The sequence below is a fragment of the Calonectris borealis genome, chromosome 1, assembly GCF_964195595.1.
Source record: "Calonectris borealis chromosome 1, bCalBor7.hap1.2, whole genome shotgun sequence".
In the NCBI taxonomy this organism is placed as follows: domain Eukaryota; kingdom Metazoa; phylum Chordata; class Aves; order Procellariiformes; family Procellariidae; genus Calonectris; species Calonectris borealis.
Genome location: NC_134312.1, coordinates 61869905 through 61886031, shown reverse-complemented (window position 1 = coordinate 61886031; position 16127 = coordinate 61869905). Strand labels below are relative to the sequence as shown.

The 16127-nt window shown below is 40.2% G+C and overlaps 1 protein-coding gene across 4 annotated transcripts in view; it reads left to right on the top strand.

Annotated features, from left to right (window-relative positions):
- Nucleotides 1-13638, top strand: part of TXNRD1 (thioredoxin reductase 1) — a 29283-nt gene extending 15645 nt beyond the window's left edge. For all 4 annotated transcript variants that reach the window (XM_075157069.1, XM_075157074.1, XM_075157086.1 and 1 more), the window contains 5 exons: nt 1147-1303; nt 4222-4329; nt 6327-6422; nt 8648-8782; nt 12006-13638. In XM_075157069.1, coding sequence (XP_075013170.1) covers nt 1147-1303; nt 4222-4329; nt 6327-6422; nt 8648-8782; nt 12006-12068 — 559 coding nt within the window. In that variant the 3' untranslated portion in view covers nt 12069-13638. The remainder of the gene's footprint in view (nt 1-1146; nt 1304-4221; nt 4330-6326; nt 6423-8647; nt 8783-12005) is intronic.
- The last annotated feature ends 2489 nt before the right edge of the window (nt 13639-16127 follow it).

Sequence of the window (16127 nt, the reverse complement as noted above, 5' to 3'; positions counted from 1 at the left end):
TGAAGGAGTTTATTTCTTGCCTTAGAGCAACCCTTGGGAACAATCTGTCTCCCGTAGAGGAGCATTTCACGTTTAATGTAGTGAGATTGTTGCACCAAGGAGTGGAGCTATCGGTAACATTTTCAATATTGGTAACTAAAACATCATCTAGGCATGTGGGGCCTAGGCAGTGTTCCCTTAGAAGAAAAGACACAGGACCATGAACTTGACTTGGTGGTCTATGGAAAAACAGTGCAGAGGGCAGCTCATATATGAACGCAGTGACTGTTGTTGCTGAAGGGAACTGTTGCGATATTCTAAGTAAGTGGAAATTTTGGTCCACTCAAAATTGGCAGATGCATGTCATCTTGTAGAACAGTACACATCTTTCTGACATCAGGACACCTATTACTAGCTTAATAGAATGAACTATAAAATTATGAGCATAAAGTGTGTATTTGTTAACAAGAGCAAAATTGAGGAAGTTGGATTTTAATACGGGAATCACCGCTGGTCCCTCAAATAACTGTGTGACTGTTTCTGTGCCTGTCTGATTAGGTTTCCCTGTTACATATGTTTCCTGCAGTGATTACAGCACCATCTCATTTATTAATAAAGTGGGAAATATTAATAATTTAAAAGTTCCATTAGCTCAGTACACTCATAGCTAAAAAGCTTGCTGGCTGTCCCTTAAGTAGCGTGTCTAACCTGTCTCTGTGTAGAAGCCTGAAGGATAAGTTTATAGAAACTGCTTCAGCCACTGGACTAGAATTTCAGTAGTGGATAAATTCTTTTGTCCTACAGCTTGAGTGGGAGAGTGTCTCTTCCTGTCATTCCTCAAGGTTGCCTGTATACAGCTCAGCTGGTAGTAGAGGGTGTTGGAGGAAAGGATTTATGCCTCACCAAAGAATTGATTCAGGAGATGAATTGCAACTTCACGGGCTGCCTCCTTATCCAGTGTGCAAATTCCTGTAGTTTTGGTCAAATTTGCACTATTTTACATTCTTGCCCAAGATTGTAAGATTGTGAATATGACTTCTTTCCCTCATACTTCAAATACGTGTCTTTCTCTTAAAGCTAAAGGGCCTATCTCCTGCAAGGTTATTTACACCTCCAGTCTTCACAGCAGAACACTTAGATCTTTTTTCTTGTTAATTCAAATTGCAGAACAGGAAAAATTCCTGTCAACGATGAGGAGCAAACAAACGTGCCATATATCTATGCTGTTGGAGATATACTACAGGACAAGCTGGAACTCACACCATTGGCAATCCAGGCAGGAAGATTGTTAGTTCAAAGGCTTTATGCTGGGGCAACCAGTAAGGTAAGGAACCTGTTGCCACAAAACACTGTCATTACTCTACTTCTAAGTACAGAGTACATGTCTGCTTGTTTATGGAAAACTCAGTAAACTTTTAAGGATTAGCTTTGATGATCACTTTAATTTTCCCCTTGCAAAGCTATTACTGCAGATATGTTCTGCTAATTGTGTAGGATGAAATTAATACCTTATGGATTAAGCAGTAGTCTCTTTTTTTCCTATTAAGAGGTTTTGTTTTTCTCTCAGAGTATAATGATAATAAAATTAACTGAGATCTTTTAAGTTGTTTTTAACTCTACTGACTTCCCTAAAAGTCAGCAATCATACCCGTCCTATTAAATGCTTTAACTCTAATTCATAGGCAGTTTACTAAACCTACCTATGGTCCCTAATTAGAGTGTAAAGGGGGTTTGCGATGCTCTTCATTTTCAATGTTATTTCCACTAATTTTTTCACTTCTCATCCATATGTTTTCAATGTAATACAAGGTTCTGCTTATAATTGAATATAGACACAAAGGAAGATCAGATGTACCAATAAGTCAGCACCTACTTACACCTGAGATGTTGAGTTCATCACTTCAGTGTTTATGTTTCATACCACTGCAACTATAGGTTTCAATCAAGTTATGCTAGTCCAAATAGGAGTAACATGGATACTCATTTACACCTTATCTTCAAACCAGGAGGAAGGGAGAGTGCCTTTAAAGAACTGTTACCCGAGCACCACTGATGTGGGTGCTTGTCTCACCTTCATAACCGTAGGGCATAAACATAAAGGTTTTTCTCTTTCAGAGCCTGCTGTATTCATATCAAGTTCCGCTGTTGGTCAGATTTAGAGCTTGATTAAGTTGTTTATTTTAGGTTGGCAGGTATTGCAGTAACAGAATCCTGAATCGGTGTGCATAATATCATTACATCAGCCAGGCAAAGTTTAAGAAAACCGTAGCGGGAGCCAGAATTTTTTTCTTGCTGCAATACTATAGATATGTCTTAATTTACGTTTTATGCCAGATAACTGTCTTTCTAGGTATTAAAATCCTTAGGCTGCCAAAGAAAGCATCATCTCTTCCAGTGAACCCGAGAAAGCAGTAACTACTTTGATGGGATCCTGGCTTACAAATCCGGAAGGGGTGATTGTGTGAAACATAATGAAGTGTTATGGATAGGTGGGGAAAGAATGGTAAGAGCATCTTAGCTGATCCCCAGTCACAAAGGAAATTAATTAGAGTTGAAATCCGTAGAAATTAGAATTACTAGAAATTAAACAAGGCTGACCAGCCTGCTAGTCTGCTGTGGCAGAATGACTAATTTGGATATGGGGAGAGCAGTGGATGTTGTTTACTTTGACTCTAGTAAAGGCTTTTGACACTGTCTCCCATAACATTCTCATAGACAAACGGATGAAGTACAGGCTGGAGAAGTGGACAGTGAGGTGGACTGAAAACTGGCTGAACTGCCAGGCTTAAAAGTCTGTGACCAGCATTGCAAAGACCAGCTGGAGGCCGGTCACTAGTGGTGTGCCACAGGGTTGGATACTCCATCCAGTACTGTTTAACATTTTCATTAATGATCTGGATCATGAGACAGAGCGCACCCTCAGCAAGTTTGTAGATGTTACAAAACTGGGGGGAAGTGGCTGATGCATGCAATGGTTGTGCTGTCACTTAGAGGGACCTCGTCAGGCTGGAGAAATGAGCTGACAGGAATCTCACGGAGTTCAGCAAGGAGAAGTGCAGAGTCCTGCGCCTGGGGACTTGTAACCCCATGCACCAGCACAGGCTGGGGACCCACCAGCTGGAAAGCAGCTGTGCAGAGAAAGCCTCAGGGGGGTCTGGAGGACAAGTTGATCGTGAGCCAGCAATGTACCCTCATGGCAAAGAAGGCCAGTGACATCCAGGGCTGCAGATGCATCCTGGCAGAGCATTGCCAGCTGGTGGAGGGAAGTGACCTTTTCCCCTCCACTTGGCTCTGGTGAGACAGGTTTGGATTTTGCGTCCAGTTTTGGGCTCCCCAGTTCAAGAAGAACAGGGCAAGTCCAGCAAAGGGCCATGACTATGATTAAGGGACTGGAGCATCTGGCACATGAGGAGAGGCTGAGACAGCTGGGGATTTTTATACCCTGCAGAAGAGATGTCTTCGGGGCTCTTATATCAGTGTGTATTTATACCTGATGGTAGAAAGTGAAGAAGGTGGAGCCAGACTCTTTTCAGTGGTATAAAGTGCAAGCATAAGAGGCAATGGAGTCAAACTGAAACACAGGCAAATTCCATTTAAACATAAGAAAAAATTTCTTTACGGTAAGGGTGGCCAGGCCCAGAGGTTGCCTAGAGAGGTAACCTCTAGAACACTGTACAGCTCCAGTAAAGTCAGGGGTTAGTGTTTGTTTCTCATGGTATGTGATTAGGCAGACGGTATCAGCTCTAGTTCTAGCTGTCCCCCCAAATGGCTGTAGTTCATGTCTTTGGTTCTTTGGCATCTCCTAGGCCACAGTTGATAAAAAAGATGATGGGTTTTGATGGTGGTATTGTCTTTGCAGCATTCCCAGCTAAAAATAGCATGCTTTGTAGCTGAACGGTCTACTTTTTATCTGTTTTAAAAATGTACCAGACCTTTGATCTGGTACATTTTTAAAACAGGGCACTGAGTTTTCTCTTCCTTTTAATCTATGCATGTTAATGTCAGTGTGGCTTTAAAGTGTCTTTCTGTTCTTGCTCTAGTTAACGCCTCTGAGAGGGACAACACCAAAACTGTAGTTTAATTTAAAACAAATTTTTTTATTTAAAAAAAAGTAGCTGTCAGAATTCTGAATAGTCCAACTTTTCTTCCTGTCTGAATTTCAGCCTGCTGAATTTTTACCCGTTGTGCTGATTTTATTACTGATGTTGTGTGGGTTTTTTATTTGTTTTGAATGCCACACAGTGTGACTATGTGAATGTTCCAACCACTGTATTCACTCCTTTGGAGTATGGAGCCTGTGGGTATTCTGAAGAGGCTGCGGTGGAGAAGTTTGGGGAGGAAAACATTGAGGTAAATGCCTTAGTTTCATCTGGATTTTAAGTTCCCAATTTGTAATTTAAAATAATGTTAAAAGTCAATTAAAACAGCATTCTGTGTTCTGATGTAGGGGCAGGAGCTGACTAGGTACATTTTTGTCTTTCTTAGTAGTTCCTAGACACGTTATAAAAATAGCCCCCAATTCTGATAGCTCTAGTTGCAAATATGTTCTATTTTTGGCAAACAGGGCTTGAAGGTGGAATATTTGGTTAAAAAAAAAAGTTTTATTTCTGTCTGCAAATACTTCAGGATAAATTAGACGCGGTTATGTGTTGGAAGCAATACATTGGTTTCAATGTCAAATTGGAGCTTTTTGTAGCTACAGTGTGGCCAATTCCTTACCATGGTGATTTTTACTTTATAAAGCCAAATGTTGTTATGCTCATTTTTCCTGTTTGTTTTGACTATGCAAGGAAGTATGTGCTTAATTTTACTCACGTGAGTGATCATTTTTCATTCACTGGCATTGCTGGTCAAGAGTGAAATTAGACATATGTAAGCACATATGCCTAAGGCTCTTCTTACAAATACTGTACAGACCACATTACAGAAAGCATGAGGGGAGGGAGTCTGACAATAAACTGAACTTTTATGTCCCATGAAGATCACCTGAGGAGCCTTATTTGGGGAAATAAGCCGCTAAGTGGTGGCTCATAAAGTTGAGAACTTGTCTCCCTTTTAGCTTTGTCAGTTACATTTTTTGACTTGGACTGTGGAGAAAAGAAGTAAATATGACTTAAAATGGCAGTGTGTCAAGTATTGTTAACCTGACTACGGGGTTTAAATTCTGTTCTCCCCACAAAGTTTGTATATACACAGTCAAATTTTTGTTGTTGAGTCAAATTCTTGCTGTTACATGTGTAACACTGGACCCTTCTTTGTGGAAAATGCACTTTCCATTTTCAAAACCATTTTTGAAAATATGCATCCAGAAGCATTTGTATTGTGGCTAAGTCCTAATTTAGTTTATTCTGACCTCTCTATAATGTCACCATGTTGGCTTTTGCAAGCTTCAATAGGATTATTGAGTTGCATTTGTCATTCAGACCTGTTAAATTTCAGTTTCAGATAGTGATGCTTATAAATGCTTTGTAACCCCATTAATATGGAAAAACATTGAGCTGTCTCTCCTGGTTTGTGAAGGGACATATTTTTACTGGAGTTGTGATCAGTTAAAAACTTCTTCCAAATAGTAATCAATTTGAGGTTAGCTTGTCATGAGAGCTGTTTAGAGTTCTGGGTAGAACTGTGCTTCAAAACACCCTGTCATTTTCTGAAATATGTGCTATACAGGTGGGTGAGCAACCTTGTCTGCAGTTAGGAGTCTGCCCAGTGATATTGTCTAGGGCAGACAGAAGAATGTCATTTTGGTTTTTCTTTTTTTTAAATGTACTTTCCATTTCGCAGTGATACATAATCTAAGAGAGCGTGCGAAAAGCATGCCCTCATCTCTCCTAAACCCAGACTCTGAGGCTATTTCTCCCCTTTTTCTGCTCTGAGAAATACTTTTGCCTTCATCCCGGGTAGACCCAGAGACAATACAGTCTTCCGTGAGGGAAGCTTGTATTTAGTTTAATGAGAGCATGGTGAACTGCATCCTGGAAGTGTAATACACTTACGGCTTCTTTTTTTTTAATTATTGGATGACACTAGTGCCTCTCTTGTAGAGGCTTTCTTCTTTGGCGTTCATCAAGTGGAAAGAGTCTCACCCTGATTCCAAGTATTCCAAATTCTATGTGCGTGGCTGATGGCTGATGAAGAGTTATTAGTTAACGGTTCATCCTTGTGCTGCGTCACAATTATTGAAAGTTTTTACAGGTGTGATTTCCAGAAGCAATTGCAGTCAGTAGTAAAGCTCCGCTTTGGAGGTAGACGAGGCAAATTTAAGATGATCTGGCAGCTTTTGGAAGATCATGCTCTCTGCTGTGAAATTACACAACTTTTTTTTTTAACCTGTGTTGTATTTTCAGGTGTACCATAGTCATTTCTGGCCACTGGAATGGACTGTGCCATCCAGAGACAACAACAAATGCTATGCGAAGATAATTTGCAATATTCAAGATAACGTAAGTGCATCTTTCCTTCCAGGGAAAACAGCAGCCTTATTCATTATAGGGACCATTGATACCACAGCTATAAATAGATTATTTTTAACAAAGTAAAAATTAATTTAAATTTTTCTACCTTTTGAAATTTAATAAATATTAATAGTGATGCAATACTGTTGTTTATACAAAAATGGTCTCCGTAAAATAGAGAATTCTGTTGTTGCTGTCGGTATATGGTACTTCTTCATATATGTAAAATAAGAAGTAGAGATCTCTAAGACTGTTCATTAACTTTGAAAAGTGAATGAATCAATGCGTGTAAAAATGGTTAGAAGTCTTATGTGTTTATCTTGTTCTCCCTTCCCCAAACTGGGACATTCTTTTCTGGGAGATTCTTCTCTCTGAAATTGATGTCACTCAGAAACCATCACAACTTGTAACCTCTGCAAATCCACATGTGTCTATAAAACTCTTGATCTCGTTCTAACAGGATTAATGTGTCTTGCCTGCACAAATCTCATTTGGGGTGATAATGCCAGGATTATCCTTGGACTAGGTTAAAACTTCCTGGCTATGGAAATGTAAAGTACCTGCTGAAGCACAAGCAAAATTACTAATTGGTTGAAAGAATTGGTATGCCCCCCTCTGAATGATCATCATCTGTTTAATAAAAATTTAGTTGGTTTTAATAATATGAATTATCATGAAAAATAATAGACTGTAAAGATGTAGTCCTGTTAAGATAGTGGCATGGAGTTATCAGTCTTAATAAAATTTTGGATCTACTTTATCTATTTTCTTTTATTATCAGACAGATTTATCTTACTGCAGTCTTTCTAAGCATCACATCACCATTTTGTAAAATTTGAAAACCTGTCTGGTTTTGCCCATCTCCTCTTGCTGGAGGAGTTTCCAGTAGTGTGGAAGCTATTTTGGAACCCTGGTTATGTTCCTAATCCAAAGTTACTTAAGAAAATGAAAAGGCTTAATGGTGATTTAAAGTGTTTCATTAATTTGTTTCCATTTCTTGTCCTGAAAATTGGGAATGTGTTTAAACATCTAGAGGTAGAGCTGAAAGTTAGCCTGGATGAAAAATTTGTTCAGTAACTATTTAAAACTGTAGTTACCCCAGGTTTTTTACTATGGTTTTATTTTTACATAAGTACATATTTTTAAAGGAAAATAAGGATAATTCCATTTTAGTTATTACCTAATTACAGCTTTTCTTACTTAAATAAACCCTGTGGTAAATCTCAGTCCTCAGGCTTACTGAAAGAAAAATAACCTTTCAGTATACTGAGTATCCACACTCCCTTATATGTGATATTTAGCGGGAGGGGTAGAGAACTTTTGATACCCAGCTGGGCTACATCTATGCTCAGCAAAATCTGATTAATGCCGTGAAAGCCACTGAAGCCCACAGCAGTTGGCATTCGCTAAAGGAGACTTGCTTTCCTTAGAGAAGCCAGCTTTTCTTTAAGAAAAGCAGGTCAAGTCAGTACTTCGGTTGAGTGTTTGCTGAGGATATATGTGCAGTTTGACGTATTTTCCCATTGATCAGTAGTATAGATGCGAGACGTGTGAAGTAGTAGTATCTTGCTTGTAACTTTGTCTTTCAGTTTGTTTTGCCAGTCTCTAGGTATATTCTATCCCAACGGCAGCGAACACTGCAACAGTTTAGTTACAATGGACCTCTTGCTATATCTGTTAGCCGAACCTTTAGCTTGTGGCCCGTTCCTGTAAGCCACTCTCAAACTGAAATTTCTTTAGTCGATACGCACCGTGTGCCCGCCCAGCACAGGCCCTGACGCTGCAGGCCTTTGTGCAAGGTGCTCGTCTTTCCTTAGGCAAGCAGTCTGTTGAAATGAGTGGAATAGTGCCTGAATAAAATTGAAATGCACGTTTGCAATTTGGACATACGCTATAATCAAACATAGACCATGGTGTCTGTTAAAGTTGTACACTGTTGATGTAAACAGAGGACTCCTGCACAAAATTTTGTAAGGAAGCTGATTCTTGAGTTCCTAGTTGAATCTTTTACTTTTCGGAGAGAGAACAAAATTATACCCCCTATCTCTCATCTGTTGGTGCTAATGATAGTTCACATTTGTGTGGTTACATTAATTTGTGGTATGTTTTGTGAACTGATGAAATTATATACTCTGAGTAAGAAAATCTTACACGTTATCTAAAGAGAACTGAATGCATGACTGTGCTTGTATTTGATTACCTTTGGTGTTTAGGAGAGAGTCATTGGTTTCCATGTCCTTGGTCCAAATGCTGGAGAAATCACCCAAGGGTTTGCAGCTGCCATGAAATGTGGGTTGACAAAAGAACAGCTGGACAGCACCATAGGAATTCATCCTGTCTGTGCAGAGGTTCGTATATGAAGTCACCTCATATCTCAGCTTTCCTAGTATTCTGGGCTAAGGTGTTGGAAATCTGAATAGCAGAGCTCTATTAAAGAGGTCAGAATTTGGGGAAATGTAGGAGGGAGGGAAGGACAGGAAATTATCTAGTTTTAATATTTAGAAATCTAACATTTAGGTTTAATCTGGGATTTTTTTTTTTTAGTGTGTTAATTTGTAAAGTGTTTATGGTCTCCCCTAATCCAGTGCTCCCTCTACCAGGAAGTATAGAATTTTCCTCCCATTCAAAGATCCATTTATGAAGGCTTCAAATACTATTTCTGCTAAAGTGGTTGTCAAAGCTAATTTTTTTTTAGATGTGTGTATTCAAAATAGGCTTATAAAATGGTGCTATGGAAGGGGACCAGCTACATGACAATTATTTCTATTAAATTCTACCCTTTTAAAGATCTCTCCTTTACTCTCTGGGACTTGACTTTTGAAGTGAAGTACAGGAGGCCACACAACCATTTTTTTCTTGTGTTTGTCTTGCTGTTCCTCTTTAATGAAGAGCTTAATTTTCTCTAGGGGGTGAGGGACAGCTCCTCCCAGGTATAAATCAGAGATGCTCCACTGATTTTTGTAGTATTAGGACCAGTTATATGAGCTGAGGATCCCTGCAAAAATTGTATATCCTCTTTGTAGGTCTTTATACAGAATCTGTGTTTTTACCTGCATGTGTTAGCTACAAAGTTTAATAGAGAGCACCAGGATGGTGGCCTGCAGAAGTGAAGTCCGCTTCTCTTGTTTTGTGTTTCCAAAGTGATGGAATATAATATAAGTATAAGCAATGTAAGCAATATAATATGAACTCCATTAATGGAATGGACTGCTAGCAATCTGAATCATCTTCAAAGCATCCACAATACAGATTCTGTTTTTTTTTCTGTAGTATCATCTAATAGTGTTCTTGGAAGCCCTTGAAGAGGGGTAGCAGGTTCATATCTTACCAGGGGCCCTGTGGAGGGGGGACTCTGAGTGAGGCATTCAAACCTGTGAACTCAAGCGGGATATTAGCATATGCAGTGTGAAGAGAGGATGATAGTCATAATTTATTCTGGACATCTGAGCTGCTAAAATTGAAACTGAATAGAATGATGATTAGACATAATTTAGGGAGGTAATGTCAGATAATCATATTTGTTTGAGTGGGGGAGGAAGAAATTGGCTCAGGAGAAATACACTATTTAAAAGCTCCGGAGAACAGCAGTCATTTTTAGTGCCAGTCTTCAAAGGTTTTTTTATGCCTGTTACTTAATTTAATCTCTTCAGCAGTAAACAAAAATCAAACTGCAAGATGGTACTCTTTGATTAAAAAAATGCTTAAAGATTGTTTGGAATTTGTGAGGACTACGCATATCTGGATGAATAGAATGATGGATAATATCGGCATTATTTTTATCTTACATCCATGTAAAATCTAAGGGAAATGAGGTCTGATCTGAGCAGGAAAGGGACAATGTTGCAGGGTCAAATGCTGACATCTTCACTGGCATTACTGCTAATTCATTGCTCAAAGAGCCTCCTGTGAAACATGGTATTACTCAACTTGAAGAAAACTGTAAGACTGAGGGTCCCATTTCTCACTGCTTACAGATTAGAGCCAGATTTCACTTGTCTTATTTGAGCAGCATTTTATTCTGCAGAAAGCCTGAACTCTGAGTGGAATTTCTTGCAAGGCAAAGTACAAATAAGTGTGAGCACAGATTGGTAGGACCTCAGCCTTACAGAGAATTACCTCTCAGCCTCGACTGTACTGCACTGCCTGAAATACAGGCGTGTACAATCAAGTATCTGTGATGAAAAGAAAGTGTCTTCTGAAAGCTGGAATGATTCTTCAAGTTAGCTAATGATGGCTTTCCAGTCATTGGATCTAAAGTTTTGTCTTCACTCGAATAACTAACAAGTTCTGTCAAAAACCTCATGTTTCCAGTAATTATCAAATGACTCCCAGCTGGCTTACTGGAGTTAGGGAGCTGTGTGGTCCCCGCAGCCATTGGAACTGGCAAGCACACCCAGAGCTTGCAATCGGGCCGAGAAGAAAGCAGATAAATTTTGTGCTTTTTAATCTTTGTCTTTGAAAGTGAAATAATAATAAATGTTGTCCTGTGGATCAGAAGCCCTCTCTCAAGCCACGCACGACAGTTTAAATATATTGCTATTCTTCTGCCATATATATTAGACACGCATTTGTCTTCCTGATTTGTGCGTAATGCTTTACATGCTTATAGAAAGTGGAAGAGCTATATCGTTTATTGATGTTGTTCTCTGAAGAGCTGCTAGCAGCCTTAATGCAGCAAAGCTTCTACTTAGAGAACTGTAGGGCTTTCAGATCCCCATTATCTTTAGATACTTCAGTGTTATTTGCATAACTGAAATGTGTATATACTTTATGCTGTGCTAAGTTTATTCTTCCTGAGAGATGGCTTTGATGATAGCTAATTATTGCAACTTTGAACCATTTAGATAGAAGTGCTTTTGATTTCCTTTTTTCCTTTCTATATTATATCTGTGCAAAACTATGCAATTATTTGCGTAGTAAAGTTCTAATACTAAACAAGGTTTTGTAGAATTTTTCTTCTTGAATTTTGATATCTTTTAATTTTACAATAATTATTCTTGAAAATGTTGTTTTCTTTAATGTGGCTTGAAAGCAGTAAAGATTGGACTTCTTCAGACTGGGTTTACTAAGTGTTTCTTAGCTATTGTCCAGAGGATACAAAACCCAGACATAATACCTACATCAGCAATCAGTTCCACATTTCTATAATATCTAGAAAGGTACAGAGGCAAGATTTATGTTCTCTCCAAATGCCGTAGCCTTGAGTTAACTTCACTTTCCCAACAGAGAAGTTACCTTTGAGCCATAAAAACACTTACTCATTAGGTGTACAGACCGGAGTTTATTATTGCTGAGCTCGTTCCCACTGTAAAAGCTTAGGAGCATTAAGACAAAAGGTGGTAGAAAGCCATGTGATTTCCTTCATTCTTTCTTTTCCACTGTAAAAGGAAGACCATAAGGTAAATGAAGAGTGGGTGCTATTTAGTGGCAAGGATTTTAAATTTATGGTCTTTATTATCATTTTATTACTTTAAGAAATGGCTGTGATTTTGAGCATTATGCCTAAGTTGATCTAGAAGAGAAAATTCATTCTACCCATACTAAAATTTGTCTTTTTTTCTTTCTCTTAAGATATTCACCACTCTATCTGTGACTAAGCGCTCTGGTGAAAATATCCTTCGGGCTGGATGCTGAGGTTAAAGACCCCCATTCTTGTTATTGCCAGAGACTGACTTTCATCGCAGCGTCTGACTTGTGCAATTCAGAAGGAAGGTTTCGCGAGAAGTCATCCTCAGTCGTCTGCAGAAGTGTGTAGATCTTAACCAGAGTGTTCCCTCATGCTAAGGAGAAGAGCACTGTGGGAGTTGGGCACTTGCGGTGATTGGCTGGCAATTAGCAACGCAATGGGAATATTGACTATCGAGCTGTTGCTTAGCAGGGCATTTAACGAATGCTTTCATGAAATCATAGCCTGAAGCCTGCATTGTCTGGTGGGCAGTGATGGAAGAACTGCTAGCACAGCTGGACAACAATAACTGTTTTGGTTTGGTTTTATTCCTCTCTAGTTTCTTACCTGAACAAAGAACTTCTGAACTCAAGAAAATTGCCACAAGTTCAGATAATTGTATAGTGCCCCTGTGTACTAGGTTATAACACAGCAATTGCAAGGTCTCCTCATGAGCATGCGTTTTACCAGCCTACATGCCTGTGGAGGGGAAATTGTATCTACATGTTTGATCATGAGGAAGAAGATATCCCTGGAAAAAAGTTTAGTACCATCTAGAATAACGTATTTCTTTGCTTCCAAACTGACTACGTTGTGACTTTTTATTTTAGAGAAACTTATTTGTGAAAACATTCTCCTTGGTGAGAAAAGAAAATAGTTTTTATTAAGGCCTTGTTATACAGAAAGGTGGGGGTTTTTTTCCCCTAACAGTAACAACCGTGCGTGTAACACAGATGTGATCTTCTTAGCTTTATCTTGCAGCTTACGTGATTATAATTAATCCAATTTGGAACTGACAGAATTCCAGTGTGGAATGAATTATACTTCCACAAGCTCTGAACTTTATTCAATTTGAATAAATTCTTCCTTTCCAGGTGAGCTATTGTATGCTGCACCGTTTCAGGTATGAACTGGCCACTTTGAACCACTTTGACTTTCCTTCAGATTAGTGGGCCTGTAGAATAAAAAAAAAAAACAACCAAGCAAACTCTTCCAAAAACCAGTAGTGAAAAATCTTCTCTGTAGATACAGCCTAAAAGCTGTATTTAGTTCCATGTATGCTTTGTTTTACATTTAATTAAGAAAACACTTTTAAAACAGAGGTTTCCGTGGAAAATACAAATGCACTTTCTTGAATATTCCTCCTGTGTTGGATAAACTGCATACATATTTATCAAGAAATGGTAAAAATGTCTCTTTGTAATGGAAATGAATGTGCTTTTTGATCTGTTTTTTCATTTCCCTCTGTTTTAGCAGAAAGGTTCAGATTACTTTTATTAAATGGTTCTCAGGAGTTTAGTGGTGTGGTGTGAATAGCGGGTAAATTCTCCAGCCCTCTGGGCAAAACGCCTTATGCCTAAATTTCTACCAGTAACAAATTCCTGTATTTCTACTGAGATTTCTAGAATAGTGTTGTAAGTTATTTTTATAAACTCATATGTAACTGAAGGATTTTTAAAGGTTTTGTATGGTATCAAGAACGGTCTGTGGTGGTATTTTTCTGGCCAGTTTGTTAAATAAATGGAATATTTGCACAAACAGATGCTCATTTTGATGCTTCTTCCAAGCAAAGAAACCAGGTAACAGCAAGACAACGGTTTTTTTAAAGGCCAGAAGAGGGCACCTTGATAACCCTTCTGTGATTTGTTTCAGTCTTGAATTTTCAAGGTAGATATTTCCCTGAGAAACAGGGTTTGGGGCTATTTTATGTGCATTTTTTTGCATGTTAAACATATGAGAAAGACATCTTTAAAAATGAGGAATGAATTAGGAAACCAACCTTCCACTGTTTGCACTAGCTGCCATCTTCTGAAAGATGTTATCTTCTCATATCAGAAGATGATATCTTCTGATAAATTCTGAAAGTTACTTCGGAAAACCCAGGAGTGCAGGTTCCTGAGTTGTTCGGCAGTGTAGCTGTTCATATTTAAGCACATGCATAGCAGCATGATTTTCAAACAAGTACATAAGGAAGTCAGATCCTGGAGCGTAGGGAATAAAGACACGTATGAGCTTGGCTTTGCAAGGTTGGACCCACATGTATCTGTTCCTGTGGGTCATGTCATCATTAACAATGTGCATTTTTACCCTAGTGACTTTACAATTCAGGTGTTGTTGGTTTTAATTACCTGTATTTTTACTTTAAATTTAAAACTGGGAGGGTTTTTTTGGTAGGGCTTTTTCTTTTCTTTCTTCAGAAGGAAAACATTTTCTGGTGTGTATTTCTGTGTCATCTGTGCATGATGATAGAGATATATAATATATGGTAACATCACATAAGGATGTATTAAATGCCAAAGCAAAGTATTTAATGTTTATATCAAATTAAATATACATTTGGTAATGCATGCTTTGGAAGTATATGCTAGAAAATGTAAAGTTAAATGGTATTTATATTCAGCTCATATTCATTGGTTATTAACTTTTTTTTTGGCACTCTTACAGAGTGTAAGTGAGAATCATCTTAAGGTATTACAGATAAAACTGCAGACAGCAGATTTCACTGACTTCAGCAGGGAATTAGTAGAGTTTCACTGACAGCTCCAAGAATTACTTTTTTTTTTTTTAAGCTCCCCCACCCAAGCTGATCCTTCCCCTTTTTACCCCTCTCCCCTCGGTGTGAGTTGTTGGCGCAATCCTAACTCTCCTATAAGTTTTGTATTCAAACTTGCATCCTGCCTTCCCTCCTTCAAGACCTGCTGCCTGCCCGGAGCCCCAGCGCGGGAGCTCTCTGGTTGTGGAGCCGTACGATGGGATGGGGCAGGACCAGTTTCGGACGAGGTGGATCTCCTGAAGATGTCATGGGCGCTGGAGGTTTCACGGTAAGGCAGGTGTCCTGCTGTGCCTTGTGGGAGGACCTTGCGCTCGTAAAGCCTGCTAACGATGGTGTCTCTGGCTGTGCCACTGCAGCACGTCTCTTGCTCTACGATGCCACGTGGCAGCTGGTGGATGACTGTAGGAGAAAAGCCATGGCTGTGTGCTGCTGGTGCACGCCGTGCCAATGCAAGAGTGTGAAGAAGAGGCCAGATGGATGAGTCTTTTACGTAAGACTTGATAGACTCCTTTCAGGTCAAAATATGGTATAAGTGTTTGCGGTAAAATGGCAGCTCTGCTGAGAGTGAAGTTTCAGGAGCCCTTTCTCTTTGAAAACTGGCTTTTCTGATTGCTCAGTTGTCCTCTGCGTCAGATGGTGTGAGACTGCTTTCTTGCCAAGGCCTATCTGGCCTCCAAAGATAAATTAAACCTATAAAAACCAGAAAAGAAGGCACTAAGGGATCTGCCACACCACTAGCCTCCCTTCTCCGTGCACAAAATGGCAAAAGGGGCCTGACAGATTTCCGTTTTGGCTTGGGGGCTGCCAGTGGGGAGGTGGGAGAGGAGCAGGGGCTTGGGCGTTTATCAGAGAGGGTGGGAAGGCGTTGTGTGGGGCCGTGGTGTGAGGTGGGAAGGGCCATAGGTGGGGAAAGGAGAAGGCACAGTGCAGGGCAGCAGCTGGGGTGTTGTCTGTGAGGGCAGTAACAGAGGGCTTGGGGCGGGGGGGGGGGGCTGAGAGCCCTCCCCGGAGACCACCGAGCTTGGGAAGTGCGGGAGGGTCTCTGCAGTGACGGGCTGCCTTTCGGCTGGGCCCCTCCTGTGGGGCTTGTGGCAGCCTGCGGATCTGAACCACGCCTTTTGCAAGGCTGGGATGTGACCGAACCCAAAGGTGGCTCCAGAAAGTGCTTGTTGCCGAAGGGCGAGGGGACGCCGCTGGGTGCGCTCACCGGGACGCTCCTTTCCCTCCCCGCGCTGGGTGAAAGCTGCCCTTTCGGGGGCGAGGTGACGGCTTTATTCTGAGGGACTGCGAGGCCTCGGGGCCAGGCGTCTCAGAGGCGGCACAGGCAGATGGCTGATCCCGAGGACTTCTTGCTGGTGCCCAGAGGAAGGGCCACATCCATCGAGGCAAGATGCCCGTGACTTGCAGATCCACCATCTCATCCCAGTGAAAGGCTTGGCCCGTGGGCTCCCAGGCCCCGCTCAGCCCTACGAGC